This window comes from Canis lupus, chromosome 3 (assembly GCF_011100685.1).
Source record: "Canis lupus familiaris isolate Mischka breed German Shepherd chromosome 3, alternate assembly UU_Cfam_GSD_1.0, whole genome shotgun sequence".
Taxonomy (NCBI): Eukaryota; Metazoa; Chordata; class Mammalia; order Carnivora; family Canidae; genus Canis; species Canis lupus.
In genome coordinates this window covers 72,206,072-72,228,094 of record NC_049224.1, presented here as the reverse complement: position 1 = coordinate 72,228,094, position 22,023 = coordinate 72,206,072, and the positions used below count along the sequence as shown (strand labels likewise).

The 22,023-nt window shown below is 42.0% G+C and overlaps 1 protein-coding gene across 11 annotated transcripts in view; it reads right to left on the bottom strand.

Annotated features, from left to right (window-relative positions):
* Positions 1 to 22,023, bottom strand: part of APBB2 (amyloid beta precursor protein binding family B member 2) — a 375,275-nt gene that overhangs the window by 178,429 nt on the left and 174,823 nt on the right. For all 11 annotated transcript variants that reach the window (XM_038533425.1, XM_038533419.1, XM_038533427.1 and 8 more), the window contains one exon: positions 10,292 to 11,107. In XM_038533425.1, the coding sequence (XP_038389353.1) occupies positions 10,292 to 11,107 (816 nt within the window). The remainder of the gene's footprint in view (positions 1 to 10,291; positions 11,108 to 22,023) is intronic.

Here is a 22,023-nt window from a genome sequence, read left to right as displayed (position 1 = left end):
TTGTTAACTACCTTCACATTTATGAAAGCAAATTGAGAACATTACCACATCAGACTTGAGGTACAAAATTTATGAACCACCCACATTCTACTTTTGAAAAGCTAATGTTTCTCCTCCTCTAACCAGATTAACAGATGGAGAACACTGAGAAGTCATCTAAAGATGTCTTTGGAAAATTCAAGCATGTTTTGCTTAACAGTTCATGTAACACTTTATAATTCTAGCAGAAGGTCTGGGACTGACCTGGAATGGCTATGGCCCCAGGATGTTACCACTATGGCACTGCCCTTGCATGCAGCTGTAACAGGCAAGACCAACATTATGTTAGTTACTTCTACCATAATAGCTTCATGTGTATATGGCAGCTGAGCCCACTGGCACACAGAGCAGAAGTCTCTAAGCCTAGTGTCTTGAGCTGGAAAGGATAGGACCCCCTTAAATGGTGGCTACTGACTCTCACCTTTTTGGCACTCAGGCTCAGGGTTGTGAGATTCCTGGGTTTATAAGAGAAAGGAGAAACCCATATTTTTGAGTAAGAAAAGCTTCTAATTTCTAAGCACTAGCATCTAATTCAAAGTCTTCTACAATGTTGTTTACAGGACCAAACCTGTGGGTTGTCTGTACATTCTCCAGCACTGCCCATGGGTGATCTCTGAAGATTTGATGGCATCATATGGCCTTTGCATTGCCCTATAGTTAAGGTCGTATCTTTTTCTCTTATATTCTGCATTGCTCCTAAGAAAATCCTGTGTGTTTGGTAAGCAATGTCCCTCAAACATAGGTGAGAAAAACATGGAGATCACCAATATCCCTCCTTGTCTGTTCCTAAGCTTTGGGCCAAAGGAATAAACCCATCTCCATCTGCCAAGTTCCCCGAACTACCCTAGCCTTCAGAGCTGAGCCACATGGCTAAATGTTAAGCTTAACTGTGTCTTTATTATGTTTTTCTTCCCTTTCTACACTAGTTCCCAGTCTCAGCTGGGTTTGTGATTTTAGACCCACATCTAGGTTTCCTCATCTTTACCACAATTTGGATGAAGGCAACCCCCAAACTATCTTGAGGTCCTTTGGCAGTATATTCTGTTCATTTATCAATTCTCATGGTAGATACCTACAAATTTAAGATTTCCTCCTTGAAAAATCTGAACATGCTAATTCCTGCAAATATTCTCTCACAAATCCTCTGTGTTACATATATTAAGGAATTATCTATGAAGATACCTGTGCTGGGTTGAGTCATACCCCCTACCCAGAGCCTCAGAATGTGACCTTATTTGGAAATAGTCTTTGTAGATATAATCAGTTAGGTGAGGTCATACTGGATTGGGGGACTCTAAACCCAAGGACTGGTGTCCTACTAAGATAGCCATGGGAAGACATGGGCAGAGACTGCAGTGCTACAGCCACAAGCCACAGAACACTAGGCATTGCCAGGATGGGAAGCGTGGGAGAGGCAAGCAAGGGAGCTTCAGAAGGAGCCCTCAGAAGCAGCCTGGCCTGTTGACATTTTGAACTTTTAGAACCATGAGAATAAATTTCTGTTGTTCAAAGCCATCAAGCATGCAGCAATTTGCTAAGGCAGCCCTAAGAAACTAATAAAGCAGCGAAACATCTATTCTTCTTTGCTTGGAAGCTTAGGCTCTCTGGACCTGCAGTGGGCCTTATCTTTTCATACTAACTGAGGTACTGACATGTGCAAAATAAAACAAAGAACACACAGACACCTGTAAAAGGTACTCTTCATACGGGGGGTGGCGGCTGAGGCCATGGAGATAAGATACTGTATGTGAGGGCAGCCCCTGTGGCTCAGTGGTTTAGCGCTGCCTTCAGTCCAGGGCCTGAACCTGGAGACCTGGGATCGAGTCCCACGTCTGGCTCCCTGCATGGATGTTGCTTCTCCCTCTGCCTGTGTCTCTGCCTCTCTCTCTCTCTTTCTCTCTCTCTCTCTCTCTGTCTCTATGAATAAATAAATAAAATCTTAAAAAAAAAAAAAAAAAAGAAAGAAACTGTATGTGAGCTGAGGTCACAGAATGGTTCTCACTTATTTCTACACCTCAGGCACCTGCCACAGAACACAGAAAAGGCTCTTAATAAATGACTGGCATATATATGTCTATATGAAGTAACAAATCAGAAAAAATGGGTGAACTAATGAACAAAATTATGATGAGCAAATTCACAAACCCCCAAACTGTTGGTAACTTATATAGATAATATTGCTCAGTTAAAATCAAGGTAAAGTTACAGATCTATTTCAGTTCCCCAAGGATGTGGACAAGTTCAAGCTTGCGGACAACTCTGGATGTTTCTGAGGCATCCTGACTTTTAAAAATCATAAGCCTCGGGACGCCTGGGTGGCACAGCAGCTGAGCGTCTGCCTTTGGCTCAGGGTGTGGTCCCGAGGTCCTGGGATGGAGTCCCACATCAGGTGCCCGCAGGGAGCCTGCTCCTCCCTCTGCCTGTGTCTCTGCCTCTATGTGTCTCTCATGAATGAATAAATTTAAAAATCTTTAAAACAAATCATAAGCCTCTCTATGTATTTATAAATTTAAGATTCCTCTGTGAGAATAATGTATTTGGCCAGAACATTTACAATGAAATTTGACCAAAAATCTTCAAGTCACCCATAGTCCTTTTGTCTCTATGGCCCCACTGAGTCAACCATCTCCTGGTGATTGCCCTGGAGGGTACTTCTCAGAGGCACCAGACACCAGGACAACTATAGGACTCCACCCTTTCTTTTTCTAAGTAGCTCTTCTGTTCACCCTCCCCCAGAAACTTCTGTTTACCTTCTGTTTACCCTCCCCCAGAAACTAACTTGCCAAAACTAGAAAACACAATTTAAAAAAATAAAAAAATTATTTATTTAGAGGCAGAGAGCATGAACAGAAGGGGCAAAGGAAGAGAAATATCAAGTAGATTTCACACTGAGCATGGAGCCTGATGTGGGACTTGATCTCAAGACACAGAGATCACAACCTGAGCTGAAACCCAGAGTCCAATGTTTAACCGACTGTATCAATCAGGTGCTCCAATTTTTATTTTCAAAATGCCAGTTAAGCAGAGAAAAGACTGGGGGAAAATTACAAATTAAACTTCTTTAGCAATTAATTAAAAAGAAAAGAAAAAAAGATTTTTTACTTTTTAACACTTCTGGGAGACAATGCCCTCCTTGGATCTCCATCCGATGTCTATTTAGTCCCCAGTACAGGTAACTTTAAGGACCTAAGCGTCCACATCTCTAACAACTGAAGTTTCCTCCTCTGAGCATCCTCTACCCCCAGCACTCTGGCCTCCTCTGAGCATCCTCTACCCCCAGCACAGTCCCTTCCTGGCTCATTGAATGTACCTATCGAAAAAATAAATAAAAAAATAAATAAAAAAAAAAGAATGTACCTATCACCTTGTACTCACTACCAGACTGTTAGACTTTTGCTACCACTCATTTCATTGTATTATCTTTTGTTTCCTAAAGTATAATTCTTTGAAGTGAAAGAGCAACCACAAATTTTTGAACATTTAAGTGAATACTTTTTTTTTTTGTCTAGAAAATTCCAAAAATGATTGAGCGAAACCATTTTCTTCCCTAAGTTCATGAGATGAGGAGATGAGGTAAGTAATATTTTTATATATCTTACCCCCAGGCTACTAAAATCTAACTTGGAAATCACATCATCTACCCCAGAATACAGTATGTCCGAGCTATTCTGGAAACATCTCACATCTGTCTTCTTGAATTCCTCCTGTCACATCATGGAACTCTCAACTGAGAAGACAAGACAGGAAGGCTAGTGAGTCACCAAAGGGTATTTAAGAGATTAAAATTAATCCAGGCAGGGCAAACTTGCTGAAAACTAGGTCTTTCCTATATCCTGGAATTATTTTTTTAAGGGAAAGGAGCTTTTGAAAAGCAATTTAAAAATCATGTATAGTTGAAATTACCAGAAAACAAGTGACATAGAATGAACATTTAAAAGAAGGTTCTGAAAAAGTTAATAGTATAACCTTATCCAAAGTTCTAACATTCTTAAGCTAGCTAAAGCCAGAAATAAGAAGAGCTGCCAATTACGCTGACACAATTAGGTTCGTGCCTTGGCTTTCCCCCTCTCCAGCTACCCAGCTTGCAAAAGAGGTCCACTTTGCTTGCCTTAATACTGGAAACAATCAATGTTATGACATCAAAGGATTCAAACTCTTGAGCAACATGATCAATTTACAACGCAAAGTGAAGTGTAAAGGCAAATGTAATCGAAACAGCTCTTTTCCTTGGCACTGGCCTTTCTGACTTGCAGACCTATAGACTCAAATGTGAGAAATGTCTGTGGTGGACTGAATGACCAGCCCCAATTCTCCATCCCTCCTAGGAGCCTAGAATATAAATAAGAATCACCCTATCCAGATGCTCTTCACAGTTATGGTTTACAAGCTGTGCTTACTTTTTCTGTTTCTATAGGTGTGCTTGATGTAGCAACGCTGAGAGAGCATGCATGCATGTTTATCTTCCAGCTCCTTCCAATCAGCAAAAAGATAACATTTATGCAGCCTTTTACTATGTATTACGTACTCTTTGAAGAGGTTCATATCCACACATAATGAAGACTTGGTTCCTGCTTTCATGAAGCTCTACGTCTAAATGGAAGATTTCAAGTAAGGTTACGAACTGCTGAGGGGAACATGATAAAAGAAATCTGAAAACATTTCTCTGAAATGTTACTTTCTCTGAAAGTTACTTTCAATAACTCAGAGGGTCTTGAAAGGTTTCACAGAGGAGATAACATGAGAGCTAGATCCCAATTTTTAATAAGGATGGAAAGATCTTCTAAAATATAATTTTCCATTTTCCAGATTCTCAAGATAACTACCACACACAGCCAGTTGGAGATTAAATCTCACATATTCAGGCTCTGGAGGTCACTCACTATAGTACAGTGGAAAAACACTGGATGCTGTGTCTGAAGACACTGGTTCAAGTCCCACCATGACAATCTGAGAAAGTACCATGAACAAGATTCTATGGACACATAGTAGGTCCACAGAATTTCACTGTGCCGTTCCTAATAACTGGTTTTTCAGCCTCACCTATTACCAGGCAACATTGTCAATTAAGTTATAAAATATGTACCCAACATCAAAATCAGATGTTGATTGAGCTATAACATCAAATGTTTACTGAATATATCAAGGCCATTTGGCGATATGTAGGTGGCCTCTGATTTTATTCAGTTAACCATTACTTATTTACTAAGGTCACTTGCTATATCTCAAACACTGACAACACAAATACAAAGATGAACACAAACCACTCCCTGCCCTTAGGGTACAGAAAGTCCTAAGTAAAATCAGAGTCCAGAATGTAGGTAACTTTTAATTAAGGGAGAAGTAAACTTTTACATCCCACTTGCTGTAGTGATAATGGTGGTCACTAATAATATAGGCACTAATATTTATTAAACTCTTGCTATATGCCAGACACTGTTCCAAGAGCTCTCACTTAATCCTCACAATTGGTCCATGCCAGGCCCCACTATCACCTCCACTTTACACATCAGAGACTGATGAACTGCCTGCCTCTAACCGAGCTGAGATTTGAATTTAGAAAGTTGACTCTAGAGCCCATGCTCTCAATTATAAGGTAATGAAGCATTAGGCTCAAAGTCACACCACCTCGATTTTGTTTTCTCTATGTATATCCTGCCTTTGTACACTTTAGTAATGAACCTAATCTTGGCACAGCTATTCCACAAGACCCACCCAGGTTCATACTCTGTACCTTTAATTTTATTAAGCCCCAAATTAAACCTAAGTTAGATGCTGGTACCAACAAGGTCCGGAAACCTGTACCCAGGTAGCATCAAAATATTATATCTTTCAAAAGTTTCCATGAAGCAAAGACACCAGGTGACTAACAGAAAGATTACACACAATCTGACCAACCTATATTTATCTGAGTCATCGTGCTTACCTGGGGCCGTGGAGGGAACTGTATTTCTAGCAAAATGCTAACTAATTCTAAGTTCTCACCTTCAAGTACCAAAATGGGATGCAACCCTTTCTTTTAGAATCAGAGTCAAGGCATTCTTTTGAACTTTGGTAAACTCCTATGAAGCTCAATAATTTCACAGATGCTTTCTTTTTTTTTTCCCTAATAGGCTCTTGTTTTCTCAGAGGACAGACTACACAGGAGGAAAGAGGAGCAACATATTGTATACATGATTGATTGTGCAAAAAAAAAAAATGACTAAATGCTGGAGGGGGCAATTGAGAGACAAAGAGAAATGGAAAGTAGTCGATCTCTGGGTTAGCAGTGCATTTTATTTTATAAATAGCAGTCTAACTTGGAAAGGATGCCCCTAAGGTAGAAACGAGCCTATTTTTCTAGGCTCCCCAAAGCACAGTCTACAATCCAAAGATAATTGTGTTATGATTTAGTCATAAAACACACACCACTGTGATGAGTATTTACTTAACACACAGCAGATAAGCAAATATACCCTCCGCAATGCATACTAGAATACGGGTACTCTGTATTATGAGATGCATACCAGTATCTTACAAAAATTTGCTCTTATTTTTTTTCTCTCAATAGTTAGTATTTGTATTTATTATATATATACATAAACATGTATATATTATAGGAAACATAATAAACACTGATTTGACCATTAGAAGTGAAACATACAATGTTTAATTTAAGCTGATCATGATCATTATAAACACTAACAGTATGTTTCACTGGAGAGACAAAATCAAAAGTAATGCAAATGCTGAAAATTCATTTATTTTATTTTACTCACTAATTTTCGTAGTGGTCACCACCTGAAACTTGGAAGTGTGATCATGAAATAAAGAGGTTTCAATTCAGTAGGAGTTCACAACTGGCTATGACGAAATTCCAAAAGAATTCCTAAAAACTACCGATATTAATATTTTGAGATCTTGCGGCGTGCTGAAATAAGTACAGAGATTCCAGAGTGACCATATGTTGAAAATAGCACAGGTTAGGTTCTTATGTACTTTTTTAAAAAACTCAAATGTCACTGCTTGAGAGTCACAGCTAACCCACATTCTCTTGAGCATATTTGATTTAAAATGTCTATCCTTAGCTACCCATTAAGGGATGTTACCATATTGTCAATCTTCCTTTAAAATGTGAAGATCTTCAAAACTGACTTGAAGAGAGAAAAATGAACATAGCCTCTCATTGTGTCAGAAAGCTTAACTCAGTTCGCATCATGTGCCAAGCACCAGAGAAACACAACAAAAAGTGATGCCAGGACACTGAGCAAATGAGCAGTGAGCAGAGGGGACCCCGGGAAGGTTTCCTGGAGAGAGTCAGAGTAGAGTGTATGTGTTCAGCTGGAATTTTGTGCTCTCTGTAGGCCCTTACTGACACTAGCACCCTACAAGAGAAGGAGCAGTACGCAGAAATCATCCAGACACTCAGCAGTGAGGGAATAATTAAATAAACTGTGGAGCTCGAATATCGTGGAATAGCATGCTTGATACTTAAAAAACCTGAGGTAGAAAAATTGTATGTCCTCATATGCACTGCTCTGCAAAATATATACTTAGGAGGAAAAAGCAAACCTTCCTAAAACTATCTAATGTAATTTTTTTGTTTTGATTTTTTTTAAATGTTTTATTTATTTATTCATGAGAGACACAGGGAGAAGCAGACTCCTTGCAGGAGCCTGATGTGGGACTCGATCCCAGAACTCCAGGATCACACCCTGGGCCAAAGGCAGATAGATGCTCAACCGCTGAGCCACCCAGGCATCCCTGTTTTGATTTTTTATTGTGGAGAATTTTAAAGATGCAAAATTAGAGAGAACAGAATAATAAACACTTATGTACAAATCTTTAACAATTATCAGCTAATGGGCGGTTTTGTTTCTTTTTTCTTTCTTTTTCTTTTATCTCAATTATTTTGAAGAAAATCCCATACCCAATATTATTTATGTTAGTATATATTGTATCACGTTGTATCTATTATACTATTATATATTGGTATATATCTCTAAAAGATAAGGACTCTTTAAAAAATACCATTATCATAAAATTTGGGTAAAACTTAAAATTTATTATAAATGTGGGTATATGTCTAAGATGCTCTCTGGGGGTTTAGCACCGCCTTCAGCCCAGGGCATGATCCTGGAGTCTCAGGATCGAGTCCCACGTCAGGCTCCCTGCATGGAGCCTGCTTCTCCCTCTGCCTGTGTCTCTGCCTCTCTCTGTGTGTCTCTCTCTCTGTGTGTGTCTCACATGAATAAATAAATAAAATCTTTTAAAAACAATAAATACATACATACATACATACATACATACATAAAATGCTTTCTGAAAGGAAATACTTAAAAAAAAAAAAAGGACAGCGGCCATCATTGTGAATAGGGGCTAGAGTGAGGAACAGGGGAGACTTTATTGTTCATTTAATATCATCCAGTAAATTTTATTTATTTACTTAATTAATTTTTTAAAATTTAAATTCAATTTGCCAACATACAGTATAATACCCAATGCTCATCCCATCAAGTGCCCTCCTCAGTGCCCATCCCCCAGTTACCCCCCCTTCCCCTTCCACAACCCTTTGTTTCCCAGAGTGAGGAGTCTCTCATGGTTTGTCTCCATCTCTAATTTTTCCAGGAAAATTTAAAATTTGCCTACAGCAGAAAGCGCCATGCCTGGAATTGCAGTGGAAAGGCTATCGTGACGGGAGGAAGACAATGAGGTCTGGGAGATACTCCTCAAAGGAAGTGGACTCTGGATGTGAGATACTCAAGGAGACCTTTATGTAGATTCAAACATGAGCAGGTGACAGTGTCCATCAGCTACAGGATATGAATCCTCTCAATGGGTAAAAAGTAATAGCTGTGAACTCAGCAACATTACTAAACATAATTATGTTTCTAGTAATGTGCAGGTCCAGGCATTTATGAGATGAAATGGACTCATCTCAACCTCCCTACTGCCATATCCAGCTACAGCAGGCTGATGAAATCTATCACCTAAAGCACTGCGATTTTAAAGGGCATTTCAAAAACACTTTTTTTTTAAACAAGTTAATGTCTTCACTTTCTCCTTCTCTTCTTCCTTATCTATAGTCCTTGTAGTTTCTCTGCCTTAGCGGTGGCAGAAATGTTACTTCCTTCAGCAGTGGGACGATCTGTTATATTTCTAGCACATTAACATAGTCCTGGAACCCAATGGGGTAGCTGCCGGGTGACAGGGTTATGTTAGAGAAATAAGCCTTTGTGAGTGCTTGTTTATCCTGAATTAAGATACAACAAAGTGCTCCACATGTTTTAATCTTATAATCAGTACAGTGGGGGGGTTATGAGAAGAAGAGATTCAAAGTAGCTGGCTTTTAGAACCCTGTTCATTTCTGTTCCGATTAGGACAAATCTGAAGATGTTACAGATATAGACAAAAGTCAAGAAAGACTGGTCTCAATTAGACCACTTAAAATCCTGAACTTCTGAATATATTAAAAAAAAAAAAAACCCACACCACCACTTTCTTACTTTCAAATATCACATGAACCAGGCTAATAAAATGTTCCCCAGTAAAGGTCAAAGGGAAATGTCTACAACAAGCAGACTTTTAAACTTTTTAAACTTCTAACTTGTCATTAGTTTGAGCATAATTAAGTTCTGAGAACTTTATTTTTTTTTTAATTTTTTTTTCTTTCTTTATTTATGATAGTCACACAGAGAGAGAGAGAGAGAGAGAGAGAGAGAGAGAGGCAGAGACACAGGCAGAGGGAGAAGCAGGCTCCATGCACCGGGAGCCCGACGTGGGACTCGATCCCGGGTCTCCAGGATCGCACCCTGGGCCAAAGGCAGGCGCCAAACCGCTGCGCCACCCAGGGATCCCAGTTCTGAGAACTTTGAAATAGTTGGTTCTTTTCATGAAGCTATGTGTTGTCCCCTGCAACTCTCTCTCTCTTATTATTTTGCTTAACAAAACCCAGTATTTCTAGATAGGGTTTAGAGCCAGTTCACCTAAGCGCTGGCAGTATAATTTAAACAGATCATGCTTTACTATACACTAAGGACCCATTTCTTTTACAAAAATGCTCACCAGAACAAACAACGTAGGTAAGAACCAAAATGAAGCCAGGGAGAAATCTAATGGTATTTTCCACACAAACTGCCTTATTGTACCCCAAGAGGCATACATTCTTCTCTCCCCACAAATGGACTTTTTTTGGTGCGACCAGGGCTTAATCTCATCAATAACTGGGAACACCAGAAGAAAGTACTGCCATGGTCTAGACCCTTCCCAGGGGTACCTGTTTCATCTGGGGAACTGGGCGAGGCGCTGTCTTGGGATAGTGTTGTCCAGCTGGACTCCTCATCACTCGGTGCCAGGTTCTGGATCCGGTGGAGTGCGCAGTCAGTTTTGGCTCCCGTCTTAGGATGATCCTTCTTGGTCTCTGGGCTGGATGACACTGTGGCCACTTGGCCATCTTCAGGACTGAACTGGGCTTTGTTGGCTTTCTGTGGCAGCGCTTCACCATTCCCGATGACGGTGGAGGCCTGGCCCTGGCCCGGCTGCGATTTCTCTTCCACAACCCCGTGCTGGTTGCCTAAGTTCTGCTCTAGTTCTCTGGTTGAGGTTTCCAGGTCTGCATAGTAATTTAGGAAGCTCTTGGTTCTCCTGGGTTGGGAGGGTAGAATTTCAGAGCCTGAGGAATCGCATGGGTGGGGCTCTTTGCCCTCTAACTTCTCAGAAGTTATGTTGATGACTGCAGTGGGGCTGACGTTTTTGTTGGGGTCCTGCTGTCCCTGTTCTGCAGCCTTCCGGAGCTGGTTCTCCCCATTTTTCACCAGCTTGATGTTGGCAGAGCCACTTCCCAGCAGGGGCTGTGCAGCTGGATCAGAGAGGCCCATTGCCACCTGGATGTTAGTTAGTGCATATTTTTTCCTGCATTTGGGGGGTGTGCTGTTCTTGCTTTCGGTGTGTTTTATTTCAGCATTCAACAGTTCATTGTGGGAGGAACGGAGATGAAGGGTATTTGGTGGTGTGGCTGGGCTGTTTCGATTTGTGATGTCTGTGGCTCCGCTGCTGGCCATAAACACTGCCACGGTGTCTACACCTGAGTCACCTGGAAAAAAGAAACTAGTCATTAGCAGGCTGCCTGGCATGATTAAACTGCTTAGCATACAGTGAGTCAACATTGTTTTTACAAAAAGTTGAAAGGATTAATGCTTCCATTGCACACATTCTTATAGAATGGACTTATTTTCCTCTTTATTTTCACTATTCACTCATAAGTTAAATAGGAACAAATAAAAGGCTTAACGTGGATACAAAAAAAGCCAATTTACAGAAAAGCTGAGCTGTCTAAGGGTCCAAATTTTATTTAGAATCTCCCTTTTGAATTCATTTAAGGGCATTTTCTCCTGGTCATTATTCACAACCTTGCAAAGCATCCCCTTTCTAAACATTCACACCACATTTCTATTCTGTAGTTCCTTTGAGCAACAAAAAAGTTGCCCAAAACTCCTCTGGGGTTCCAGTCTTCTTAATTAACCTGAAAGGTCACTGTTCAACAATGTACCATACATCCAAGGTAATTTTTCTCAGCCATGTTGAGAAATTGTGTTCTGAATGCCTGGAAAAACCAAATCTCCATCAGAGTTTGCTAATATATTTGTGAACATTTTTGACCTGGGCTTAGCGTTTGGATGAAAGACATTTTGGAGAAATGGCTCAGTTACTTGAGAACACACACACACACACACACACACACACACAATTACTAATAATGCAGCCTTGAGACCTTGGCTACTGCTCTGTTAGAGCCCCCAAAGGAGTCTGAATATATTCCACTGAATTAAAATACAGACTCAGCGGTTTGCAGGCCCTGTGTGCCCTTGCAGGACTCCTAGGAAACTATCTGACAGTTGCATTTATCTCAAATATTGTTCATACCATCCGTGATTTATTCCATGTGTCTCTTACTAGGAAGAAAGAAAGGTTTCTCAGACTAGAAAGGAATAAGATTCATCAACAAAAATTCCTAAGGTTTCACATTTCTCAGCCTATGAAGAATGACCCTTTCTTATCTGATCCTTTGCCCTCCACAGAGACCTCAGTGAGTTTACACCAGCAAATGAACCAAAGCACAGCTCCTAACATTCCTAAAATTGTATTGTGACAACTCCCTCTTCCACCCCCAGGCAAAACAGAGACCTCCACAGGGAAGGAAGGTAAAAATGTTCCTTTGCTTGGGAGCTTGAGGTATTTCTTTCTATCATCAAATACTCAGGATTATCTACTTTAGGAAAGAGTTACCCACTCATGCTTGGGTCTGTGTGCTTCTAGAAAGGCAGGCAATGTACACTATAGGCAGTGCCCACATTTATAACGCAATACAGGCGTGGCCTACAAAGACAGTTAAGGGCTGTAACATGAAGTGGTTAGACCTTGGACTCCATTCTTTATAATTGTTACTTATAAGGATTACTGCTAACCCAGCAAAAGAGCTAAGTGCCTGGGCTTCATTTTAGTTAGAAAAAAAAAAAAATCTGGTTTGTTTCTCCTTTTTAAGCAAAATCCTGGCAACTACATTTTAAAAAAATCATACTGTTTTCACTATTACTACCATTTTCATATATTCCAATTTATAATTCAACCTTACTCAAGAGTGCCACTTGATATGAAAGGGCCCACCAGGGATCCCTGGATAGCTCAGCGGTTAAGCACCTGCGTACGGCCCAGGGCGTGATCCTGGAGATCAGGGATTGAGTTCCACGTTGGGCTCCCTGCATGGAACCTGCTTCTCCCTCTGCCTGTGTCTCTGCCTCTCTCTCTCTCTCTCTCTCTCTTTCTGTGTGTCTCTCATGAATAAATAAATAAAATCTTTAAAAAAAAATTTTTTAAAAACATAAAACTGAATCCTGTTTTAAGAAAAAAAAAAAAAAAAGGGCCCACCTTGAACCCATTTGAAATTTTCCCAGAGACACATATCTTGTCACATGGGCACACAAGAGAAAATGCCATTTAAACTCTTGGGTATTTAGAATGACATTACTATGAGAAAGGAAATCTCTGCTTTTTAAAAGACATGGCAAATATTTCTAGGAGGCTATTTTATGATGTTAAGGTACTATATTCTAACAATGTTATTAGGGAGAAAGCTTTATTTACTTTGTTTATAACCAGAAACATTTTCAGAAAGAATACTATCAAAATTTCTAGGTGATTAAATAGCTTTTATATCTTGGATGTGATAGATAAAAACCTTTCGCCACATTCTCATCAGCCTTTTGGATCCCACTGCCCTCCCTATGCCCTTTGGAACATTTCTGTGTGTGAGATATCATGAAGGGGAGGTCTGGACGGGTTAAATTAGAACAACAGGACCATCCCGTACAAAACAGCTCTGTCTGCACTGTTTTTATAGATCAAAGCCTAAATACAGTTTGTGTGCATCTTAAGATATTAAATGATGGTATCATCTGGGAGCAAAATAAAAGGTTCACATCTAGAACAGCCAAGTTAATGCTATGACATATACAGCTGTCTCTAGGAAGGAGTTAACTACCAGCTGGGCAGTCATTTGGGTCCAAAGAAGTAGGTAGAGGTCAGCAAATTCCTAGAAAGAACAAGGCTTCAAAGAAGGAGGCCCCTGCAGTCCAAGTGGCTCAGCAGTTTAGCGCCGCCTTCAGCCCAGGGCGTGATCCTCGAGTTCGGGGATCGAGTCCCACGTCAGGCTCCCTGCATGGAGCTTGCTTCTCCCTCTGCCTGTGTCTCTGCCCCTCTCTCTCTCTCTAACTCTCTCTCTCTCTCTCTCTTTTTCTGTCTCTCTCTCTGTTTCTCATGAATAAATAAATAAATAAAATCTTAAAAAAAAAAAAAAAGAAGGAGGCCCTGAATGTGGGAGGCAGTGCCATGAGGATAAGAACAAAGAACTCAGGGCCAGGGGGACAAGGCTCGAGCCCTGCCCGTGTTACTTACTAGCTGAGGGATCTAGGACACCAGATCGTCAGGGTCCTTGTCTGAAAAATGGGCACATTAATAGCATGTGGTTTTTGTGAGGGTTAAAAAGAGAAATGTAGGTGGGTATTTAAAAATAAGTGTAAGCAACCCTTACCCCTTTAGATCCGAGTGACAGAGCACAGAGCTGCCTGCCAGGGCCCCCAAACTAACACCTGATCTGCTCCAAGTGATAAAAATGGTCCTGCTGTATGGACACACAGGAAGTAAACAGGCTAACAAGATGAGATAAAGAAGTTGGATCCAGAGAGCTTAATTATAGGGGGAAAAAAATCGCTCAAGTTTAAGAGGAAGGAGGTTTTTCTTTTTTAAAGCAAAGGAAATCTGACAACGTCTCTTTGAATCTATTCTATTTAACTGTTTTCTTTGGACTCAAGAATAAGTCCAAATTCCTTGACATAACAGGTGAGTTAAATTCTCCATTTCTCTGCTGTAAAATCAGGATAGTAGTAGTATCTACCCCTCACTGATTTTTGTTGAGAACGAAGAGAGAGGACTGTCAAGCATTTAGCCTAATGCCTGGCATACCATTAGGGATTATTATTTTACCATTCCCTCCTTTCCCACGCGTTTTTGTGTCTGATCACCATCTTTAAGGAGCACTTTCCTCTTGCCAGGCACTGTGCTAGGAGTAGGGGAACCAAGACACACAAGGTCCCACCTGCTGAGTGCTTTCAGCCTTGTTGAAGACAAACACGCCATAATGTAATAAATATCAACCAGGATGGGAATTGGGGGAGGTGCAAAGGAGTGAGTGGTCTTCCCACTTCAGTCTGGAGACGATGTGAAGGTAAGAGAGGGTGGATTGGCATTTGGGGGGTCTTAGCAAATCCAAAGACAAAAGTTGAGATGTGGTTAAGGGGGAGGATGAGTCAGGTGGAGTCCTACAAGACATGCTCCAAGGGTTTGGACTTGAACCCCAGGCAGAGAAGAAGATCAAGCACTTCAATAGAGTAAAGGATGAATCTGAGGTTGAAGAGAAAGAAACAGGAAGAGAGAGAGAGGGATAGGGAGAGGATGTATGTGTATGTATGTGTTGTATTCCTTTATGTGGTAGAGGGAAAGGGTATCTTTCCCCCAGCATGTTCTCCAAGATGACTTTGATGAAAGGGCATTAAAGAAGCAATGTAAATTAGGCAATTAAAACCTGAGTAGTCATCAGGGCAAGAGCAGAATGAGGCAGATGGAGAGTGCTTCCCCAACGAAAGAGGCAGGCTGGCCTCATCTTCACACTCTTCCATTGGGTGTTAGAGTCTGACTCTGCCATTTATCAAAGGGAAGCAAAACCCAGGCCCAGAGACCCCCTGGAAGGCTACTGTAAATAATCCAATCAAGACAGGAGGGAAAGAACAAGGTGGGCATGAGAGACTTAGGCACAGGGTGGGGGGTTCTAGGTGGGGAGAGTCTATCCCTCTCACTGACTCTAATCATTCATCCCTTGCCCAGGGCATGAAGATAAGGCCCCCCGTTAAGCAGCACTGGCTGATTATAAGAACATTGGTGGCTTCTGTTCTCCAACAGCTTTGGGAGAATGGCAGAGGTGGGCAGAGGGTGACCTTCAAGGAACTTCCCTACAAACAAAGTGAGGGGACAGAAGAGCAGTTGGAGGATGACTTGGGGTTATAGGAAGGAATTTTTGTTTTTTAAAGATTACAGTCTTAGTGATGTTTTATTGCTTAGAAGCTGGAAATGCAGAGGACAGTAGAGAAGGGGAAAATGGAAACACAAGAGGGATATATGAATAAGATAGAATGCAGGTGATGAGGGTATCTGGGTGGCTCAGTTTGTTCGGCATCTGCCTTCAGCTCAGGTCATGATCCTAGGGTCCTGGGATTGAGTTCCCATAACAGGCTCCCTGCTCAGCCAGGGGTCTGCTTCTCCCTCTGTCCCTCCCCCTGGCTCATGCTCATTCTCTCTCTCTCTCTCTCTCTCTCTCTCAGAAATAAACAAAATCTTTTTAAAAAAGGATCCAGGTGATAAGAGGAGGGAGCATAGCAGATATGAGAGAGTCAGCCTTGCCCAAGACAAGGGATGTTTGATGAGAGAAGGAAGGAAAGAAGTAAGGGTGGCAACAGGTATATCTACCATGGCTGTGACACAAAGCCAAGGAAAAGCAGCACTGACAGCCTCAATTTTCTCTGTGAAAGTAAAGTCTTCCCCTGAGAGGAAGCAGGCGAGGGGAACACAAGGAGAGGAACAAAGTCCAGAAACAGTCACATGGGAGAAACACAGAGTTGGTGACTTTTTCTAAAAGAAATGTTAAGTTTGATGGAATAAGAAGAGACACACAGATCAATGGGATAGACCAGAGAGCGCAGAAATAACCCCATGCATGTACGGCCAATTAACTTATGACAAAGAAGCCAAGAATACACAACTGAGAAAGGATGGTCTCTTCAATAAATGGTGCTGGGAAAGCTGGACAGCCACATGTGGAAGAATGAAATGGGACCACGCCCTTATCCCCTCCACACAAACATCAACTTAAAATGGATAAAAGACTTCAACATAAGACTTGAAACCATAAAATTCCCAGAAGAAAACATAGGCAGTAAGCTCCTTGACATGGGTCTTGGCAATCGTTCTTTGGGTTTGAGACCAAAAGCAAAGGCAACAAAAGCAAAAATAAACAAGTGGGATGACATCAACCCCCTAAATGTTCTGCACAGCAAAGGACACCGTCAATGAAATGAAAAGGCAACCTACTGGGGCACCCGGGTAGCTCAGTGGCTGAGTGTCTGCCTTTGGCCCAGGGCATGATCCCAAAGTCCAGGGATTGAGTCCCATATCAGGTTCCCTACAGGGAGCCTGCTTTTCCCTCTACCTATGTATGTCTCTCTGTGTTTCTCATGAATAAATAAATAAAATCTTTTTTAAAAAATGGGAGGTAAAAATGAAGACATAGTCACAGATGGGGGCAGAAGTGAGGTATAAGGTGTGCGGAAGTGAACAGATGAAGAATGTACTCTGGGTAGGGCCTGGAGAGGGCAGGGAATGGAGCCAGGAAGAGGATGGAGAGCTGGGAGGGAAAGGCCAAGGGATCAGAGGTCTCCAAAAGGTCAAAGCACAGGTGTTACAGGAACAAGGAAATGTTTTCAACCCTAGCTGCATGCATCCCTTGGGAAGCTTTTAAAGACATAGAGAAGGCAAAGGCCCACTCCTAAAGACACCCTCCAAAGACTCTGATTCAATTGACCTGGGATTGGGCCCGGTCAGGGCAATTCCAATCAATGTGTGGTCAAGGCCAAGAACCACTAGAACAAGATAATGATTGCTGAGGTACTTGAAACACTGATCACGCATGTCACATTGCTTGTCCTTGCACACGTTCTCAACATCCTTCTCTCCCATCTGGCAAATTTCTATTTCACCTTTAAGATTCAAGGTAGATGGTGGAGCCTGGGTGGCTGAGCATCTGCCTTTGGCTCAGGTCGTGATCCCAGGGTCCTGGGATCGAGTCCCGCATCAGACTCCCGGCAGGGAGCCTGCTTCTCCCTCTGCCTATGCTCTGCCTCTCTCTGCGTCTCCCACGAATAGATAAATAAAACCTTTTTTTTTTTTAAGATTTTATTTATCTATTCGTGAGAGACTTAGAGAGAGAGAGAGAGAGAGAAAGAGGGGCGCAGAGACACAGGCAGAGGGAGAAGCAGGCTCCATGCAAGTAGCCCAACATGGGACTGGATCCCGGGGCTCCAGGATCAGGCCCGGGGCTGAAGGCAGCACTAAACCACTGAGCCACCCAGCCTGCCCCAAAAATCTTAAAAAAAAAAAAAAAAAAAAAAAGATTCAAGGTATTCAAGGTACAGATCACCTTGTTGTGCACTGTCTTCTTGCCCCTCCAGGCAAATTGCAGGGCTCCTTCTTCTATACCCTCAAACCTCCATACACTTCTCTCTCTGACAGCATCACTCCCACTGTTATTCTTGCCTTTTTAGTTTCCTATTAGACCGTGAGCTCCAGCAACCAGAAGAGCAGCGTAGCACACAGTAGGTGCTCAATGCATGTTCAGAGAAAAAAATCAGTGAATACGATGGAAAAAAAAAAAAAAGCCAAGTGTTTCATTTAACATCTCAAGAACTGTTTACATTAAAAGTCTAGCTCCTCTCCAGCTTTTATCCCATGCAGCATCTGAGCAAGAGTTAAAATAAAATCTTTCAATATACTATCCAGACCAATTTATTTTGCTCCTCGGTCTCGGCTCAAGAAATTCTTATGCAATTCCGCCATAGAAGAAAAGGCTATTTAGAGTCCAAAGTATATGTTTTGTGACCCAGAACAGGCTGGTATACTTCTCTGCCAGACGTGATTTCTTATCAGCTGTCATGCTCCCAGATCCGAGTTCTCCAAGCTTTGGTATGAACAGCATTAACGGCTCAGCGGAGGCTCCGGTACGTGGGGTACAGTGCTCCTGTCACCACCATGCCCCCCAGCACCCCATTCTGGCCCTCCCTCTCTTCCCTTCCTTCCTCATATTTACCACCAGCATCATTAGTAACCATGATCGAAAGGGAATCACATATGCTGGGAAATAGCAACACAGCAATCGTATAGATACTAAAAAGTATGGGGAACCAATGAACGCTCTGTGGATATAAAAGTGAAAGGCTACCACCCCCCTCACGCATCTCTTGCTTCTGCTCTTCTCCATGTAAGACATTTTAGCCTGCTTTCCCCGATCCTAATACCACAGTGACACTCAGAAGTTGGGGCATTCAGGCCACCTCCATTTATCTTTGCCTCCCATGATGTTACTACAGATTTAAGATCGAAGACCACTTGGCCTAATACTCCCTAGGAATTGGAGGGATGGAGGGAGTTAAATCCACTGACACATGGGCTAGACCCTAAGTGAGAATTCAGGGCATTGCCTCTGCATTTCCCAGACTAGCAGCACTGGGATGGTCCTTCATGGCTTTCCTATCCTACCGAATTCTGCCCATTTTCCTTAAAGTGTTCCTCTGGTAAACTGAGTCTCCCCTTCCCACCTCCTCCATGCCTGCTTTCAGGCACTCATCACTCATCAGTTTCCTTCTAAATCTGCAAGCGTAATGGCTCTGCAGTCTAGCCTGACACATTTTGCCCTGTATCATTCTAAATACAAACCGCGGGCAGCCCGGGTGACTCAGTGGTTTGGCACCACCTTCAGCCCAGGGCTTGATCCTGGAGACCTGGGATCGAGTCCCATGTTGGGCTCCCTGCATGGAGCCTGCTTCTCCCTTTGCCTGTGTCTCTGCCTCTCTCTCTCTCTCTCTGTCTCTTATGAATACATAAAATCTTAAAAAAAAAAAAAATAAACACAAACTGATCGTGTAGATCTCCTGCTTGAAACACCTTCTGGCCCCTTGTTTGAATTCAGCTCACTCTGTGAGCCACTTCAAACTCCCCTATGCTAGTCTCAATCGAGCCTTCTGGTCACATCTCCCACCACTGTACCCCCACCCCCCGTCTTGTTCTCTACACTATAGCCACAGTCAACTTTCTTGACAATGCCAAGCCCCTTCTCAACTCTTCCCCGTGCACATGGAGTTTGTTTCCTCTACCTAGGTATGTCTTTTGCCTTCATCTCCCCTACCCCCACCCTATACCCTGCCTGAAAACTATAAATCCTACAAAACCCAGCTCTTTTAGCCTTTCTCTGATTCCTAAACACAATGATGGGTGCCCCCACCTCTGTGCTAGGTATGTAACAGGCTGTTCATATCAGCACTTCTATATTACACTATAAATGCCAACTGAGATGTCTAACTCCCCTCCTAAATTATAAGTTCCTTGAGAGTGCTGACTGTTTTATTCACTTTATAGGATATAACTTACATATCATAAAGCTCACTCTGAATGTACAATTCAGGGGTGTTTAGCATATTCACAGAGTCATACAACTATTACTATGATCTAACGGCAGAACTCTATTGACACATTTGAGCAATACAGAGAAGGTTCTGCTCCTAGATTTCTGGTAGTTGGATGGGGCTCCAAAACTTTGCCATTGTCTCCAAAGTTATTCGTCATGCTGTTATGATTCAACATCAATTCAGGAGGATCAATTCCTATTCCAGAGCTGGGTGTAAGTTAATTCAAAGTGAGACAAGAGCTAATATTACTACTGCCACTGCTCCCCTGCATGCACACGGAGAAACATCTGTGATAGCCTGACATGCATTATTTCCTCTCTATCTGGTAACAACCCCACAATTTTTCTTGGGGAATCAACCTTTCTACACACTCATTCCTTGATTCAACAGATTCTCTGGTGTGCTCTACTGTGCAAAAGATATGGTTCTAACTATGAAGGTTATAGCAGGGCACAAAACTGACAAAATAAAAATACCTACTCTTGGGCAGCTTACATTCTAGGGGTTCAGCCCAGGTGTTTCAGGCAGAGATGATGCTGCCCGTTATTTTGTAGAGGACATGGCCCAGGCCCAGCCAGTCAGAGTAGCAAATCCTCATGGCTATGGTGACTGGCTCAAGGAAAAGCATGTGACCCACACAAAGCCAGCCCTAAGATTGTTGCCAGAATGCTCAGAAAAGGGGTGCTCTCTTTTCTCTTTTTCTAAAACTAGAAGATATGAGTCTGGAGCTTTGAGAGGTCACCATGAAGAGGCAACCTGAGTTATTAGCATGAACCTATGAGCAAGCAGATCCATGAGACAGAGAGAAAAGAGGAAGCTCTAATGACATTGTTGGAATCCCTAAAAGAAGCCATACCTACAACATAATACCCCTAGACTCCTTGGGTATTAAAGTCAATTGATTTTTTGGTGTGTGCTTAAACCATTTTAAACTGAGTTTTCTCCTATTAGCAACTAAAGAAAAAATGCTTCGTTAATAAACAGAGTACTTTTTATGAGGCCTAAACAAAACTAAGTAAGCGAGGGTTACTTAAATTCTATAACCAAGGGTTCCCTGGGTGGCACAGCGGTTTAGCACCTGCCTTTGGCCCAGGGCGCGATCCTGGAGACTCGGGATCGAATCCCACGTCGGGCTCCCGGTGCATGGAGCCTGCTTCTCCCTCTGCCTGTGTCTCTGCCTCTCTCTCTCTCTCTATCATAAATAAATAAAAATTTAAAAAAAATTCTATAACCAATAAAGCTTTCCAGAAACCGAGAGTCACTAAGATCCCAACACTAAAATGTAATCCCATAATTCTGACAACATCCTAATACAAACCCATGCTGGAACCTGTAGTTAAACCTGCCCCCTCTGTTTCTCTTTTCTGAGACCTCTAGGCAACTGTCAAAGAAAATTTTGTCAATAATGACCAGAAACTCTTCTCTCCATACCCTGTTCTACTCTCTGTGTGCTCCCATGACATTCATTCATTGGAATTGGAATTGGAAATGGACAAATGGCCCAGGGAAGCCCAATGTTTGTTTGTCCCACTCTTCAATTAAACTTCATAATTTCTTCATTTTCATTTTTCTGCTACACAATTTTATTTCCACTGAGGAGTTAACAGCCAATTTCTACCCTGAGCAATGTTGCCTTTTGAACTAGACCTCAAAGTATTAAGGAAATAAAATAACTCAGATTTTGTTTCTTTTAGGAAGGAGAGGCAAAATAAGCCTGGTTTCCTGAAATTACTCATGAAAGTAAACTCCCAATGTGACGAAAATGATAAGAACTTCTCTCTGAACAAAAGAGGCCAAGGCTATGGGTCACTGAGATCACAGGATTAGAACCTTGGAAGTTTCTTTTATTTATTTATTTTTTTAAGATTTATTTATTTGAGAGAGAGTGTGTGCATGCACGTGAGAGAGGTAGGGGCAGAGGGAGAGAGAAAGAATCCTCAAACAGACTCCCCAAATGAGCGCAAAGCCAGCCATGGGGCTGGATCCCAGGACCTTGAGATCATGACCTGAGCTGAAACCAAGAGTCAAAGGCTCATCCAACTGAGCCACCCAGGAGTCCGTAACCTTGGAAGTTTCTAACAGCTTCACACAGCTGATTCACAGGGCAACTACCCAGGCTTTATGGTACGAGGGTGATTTCAATAGCTAGGTCTTATCTACCTAAGGG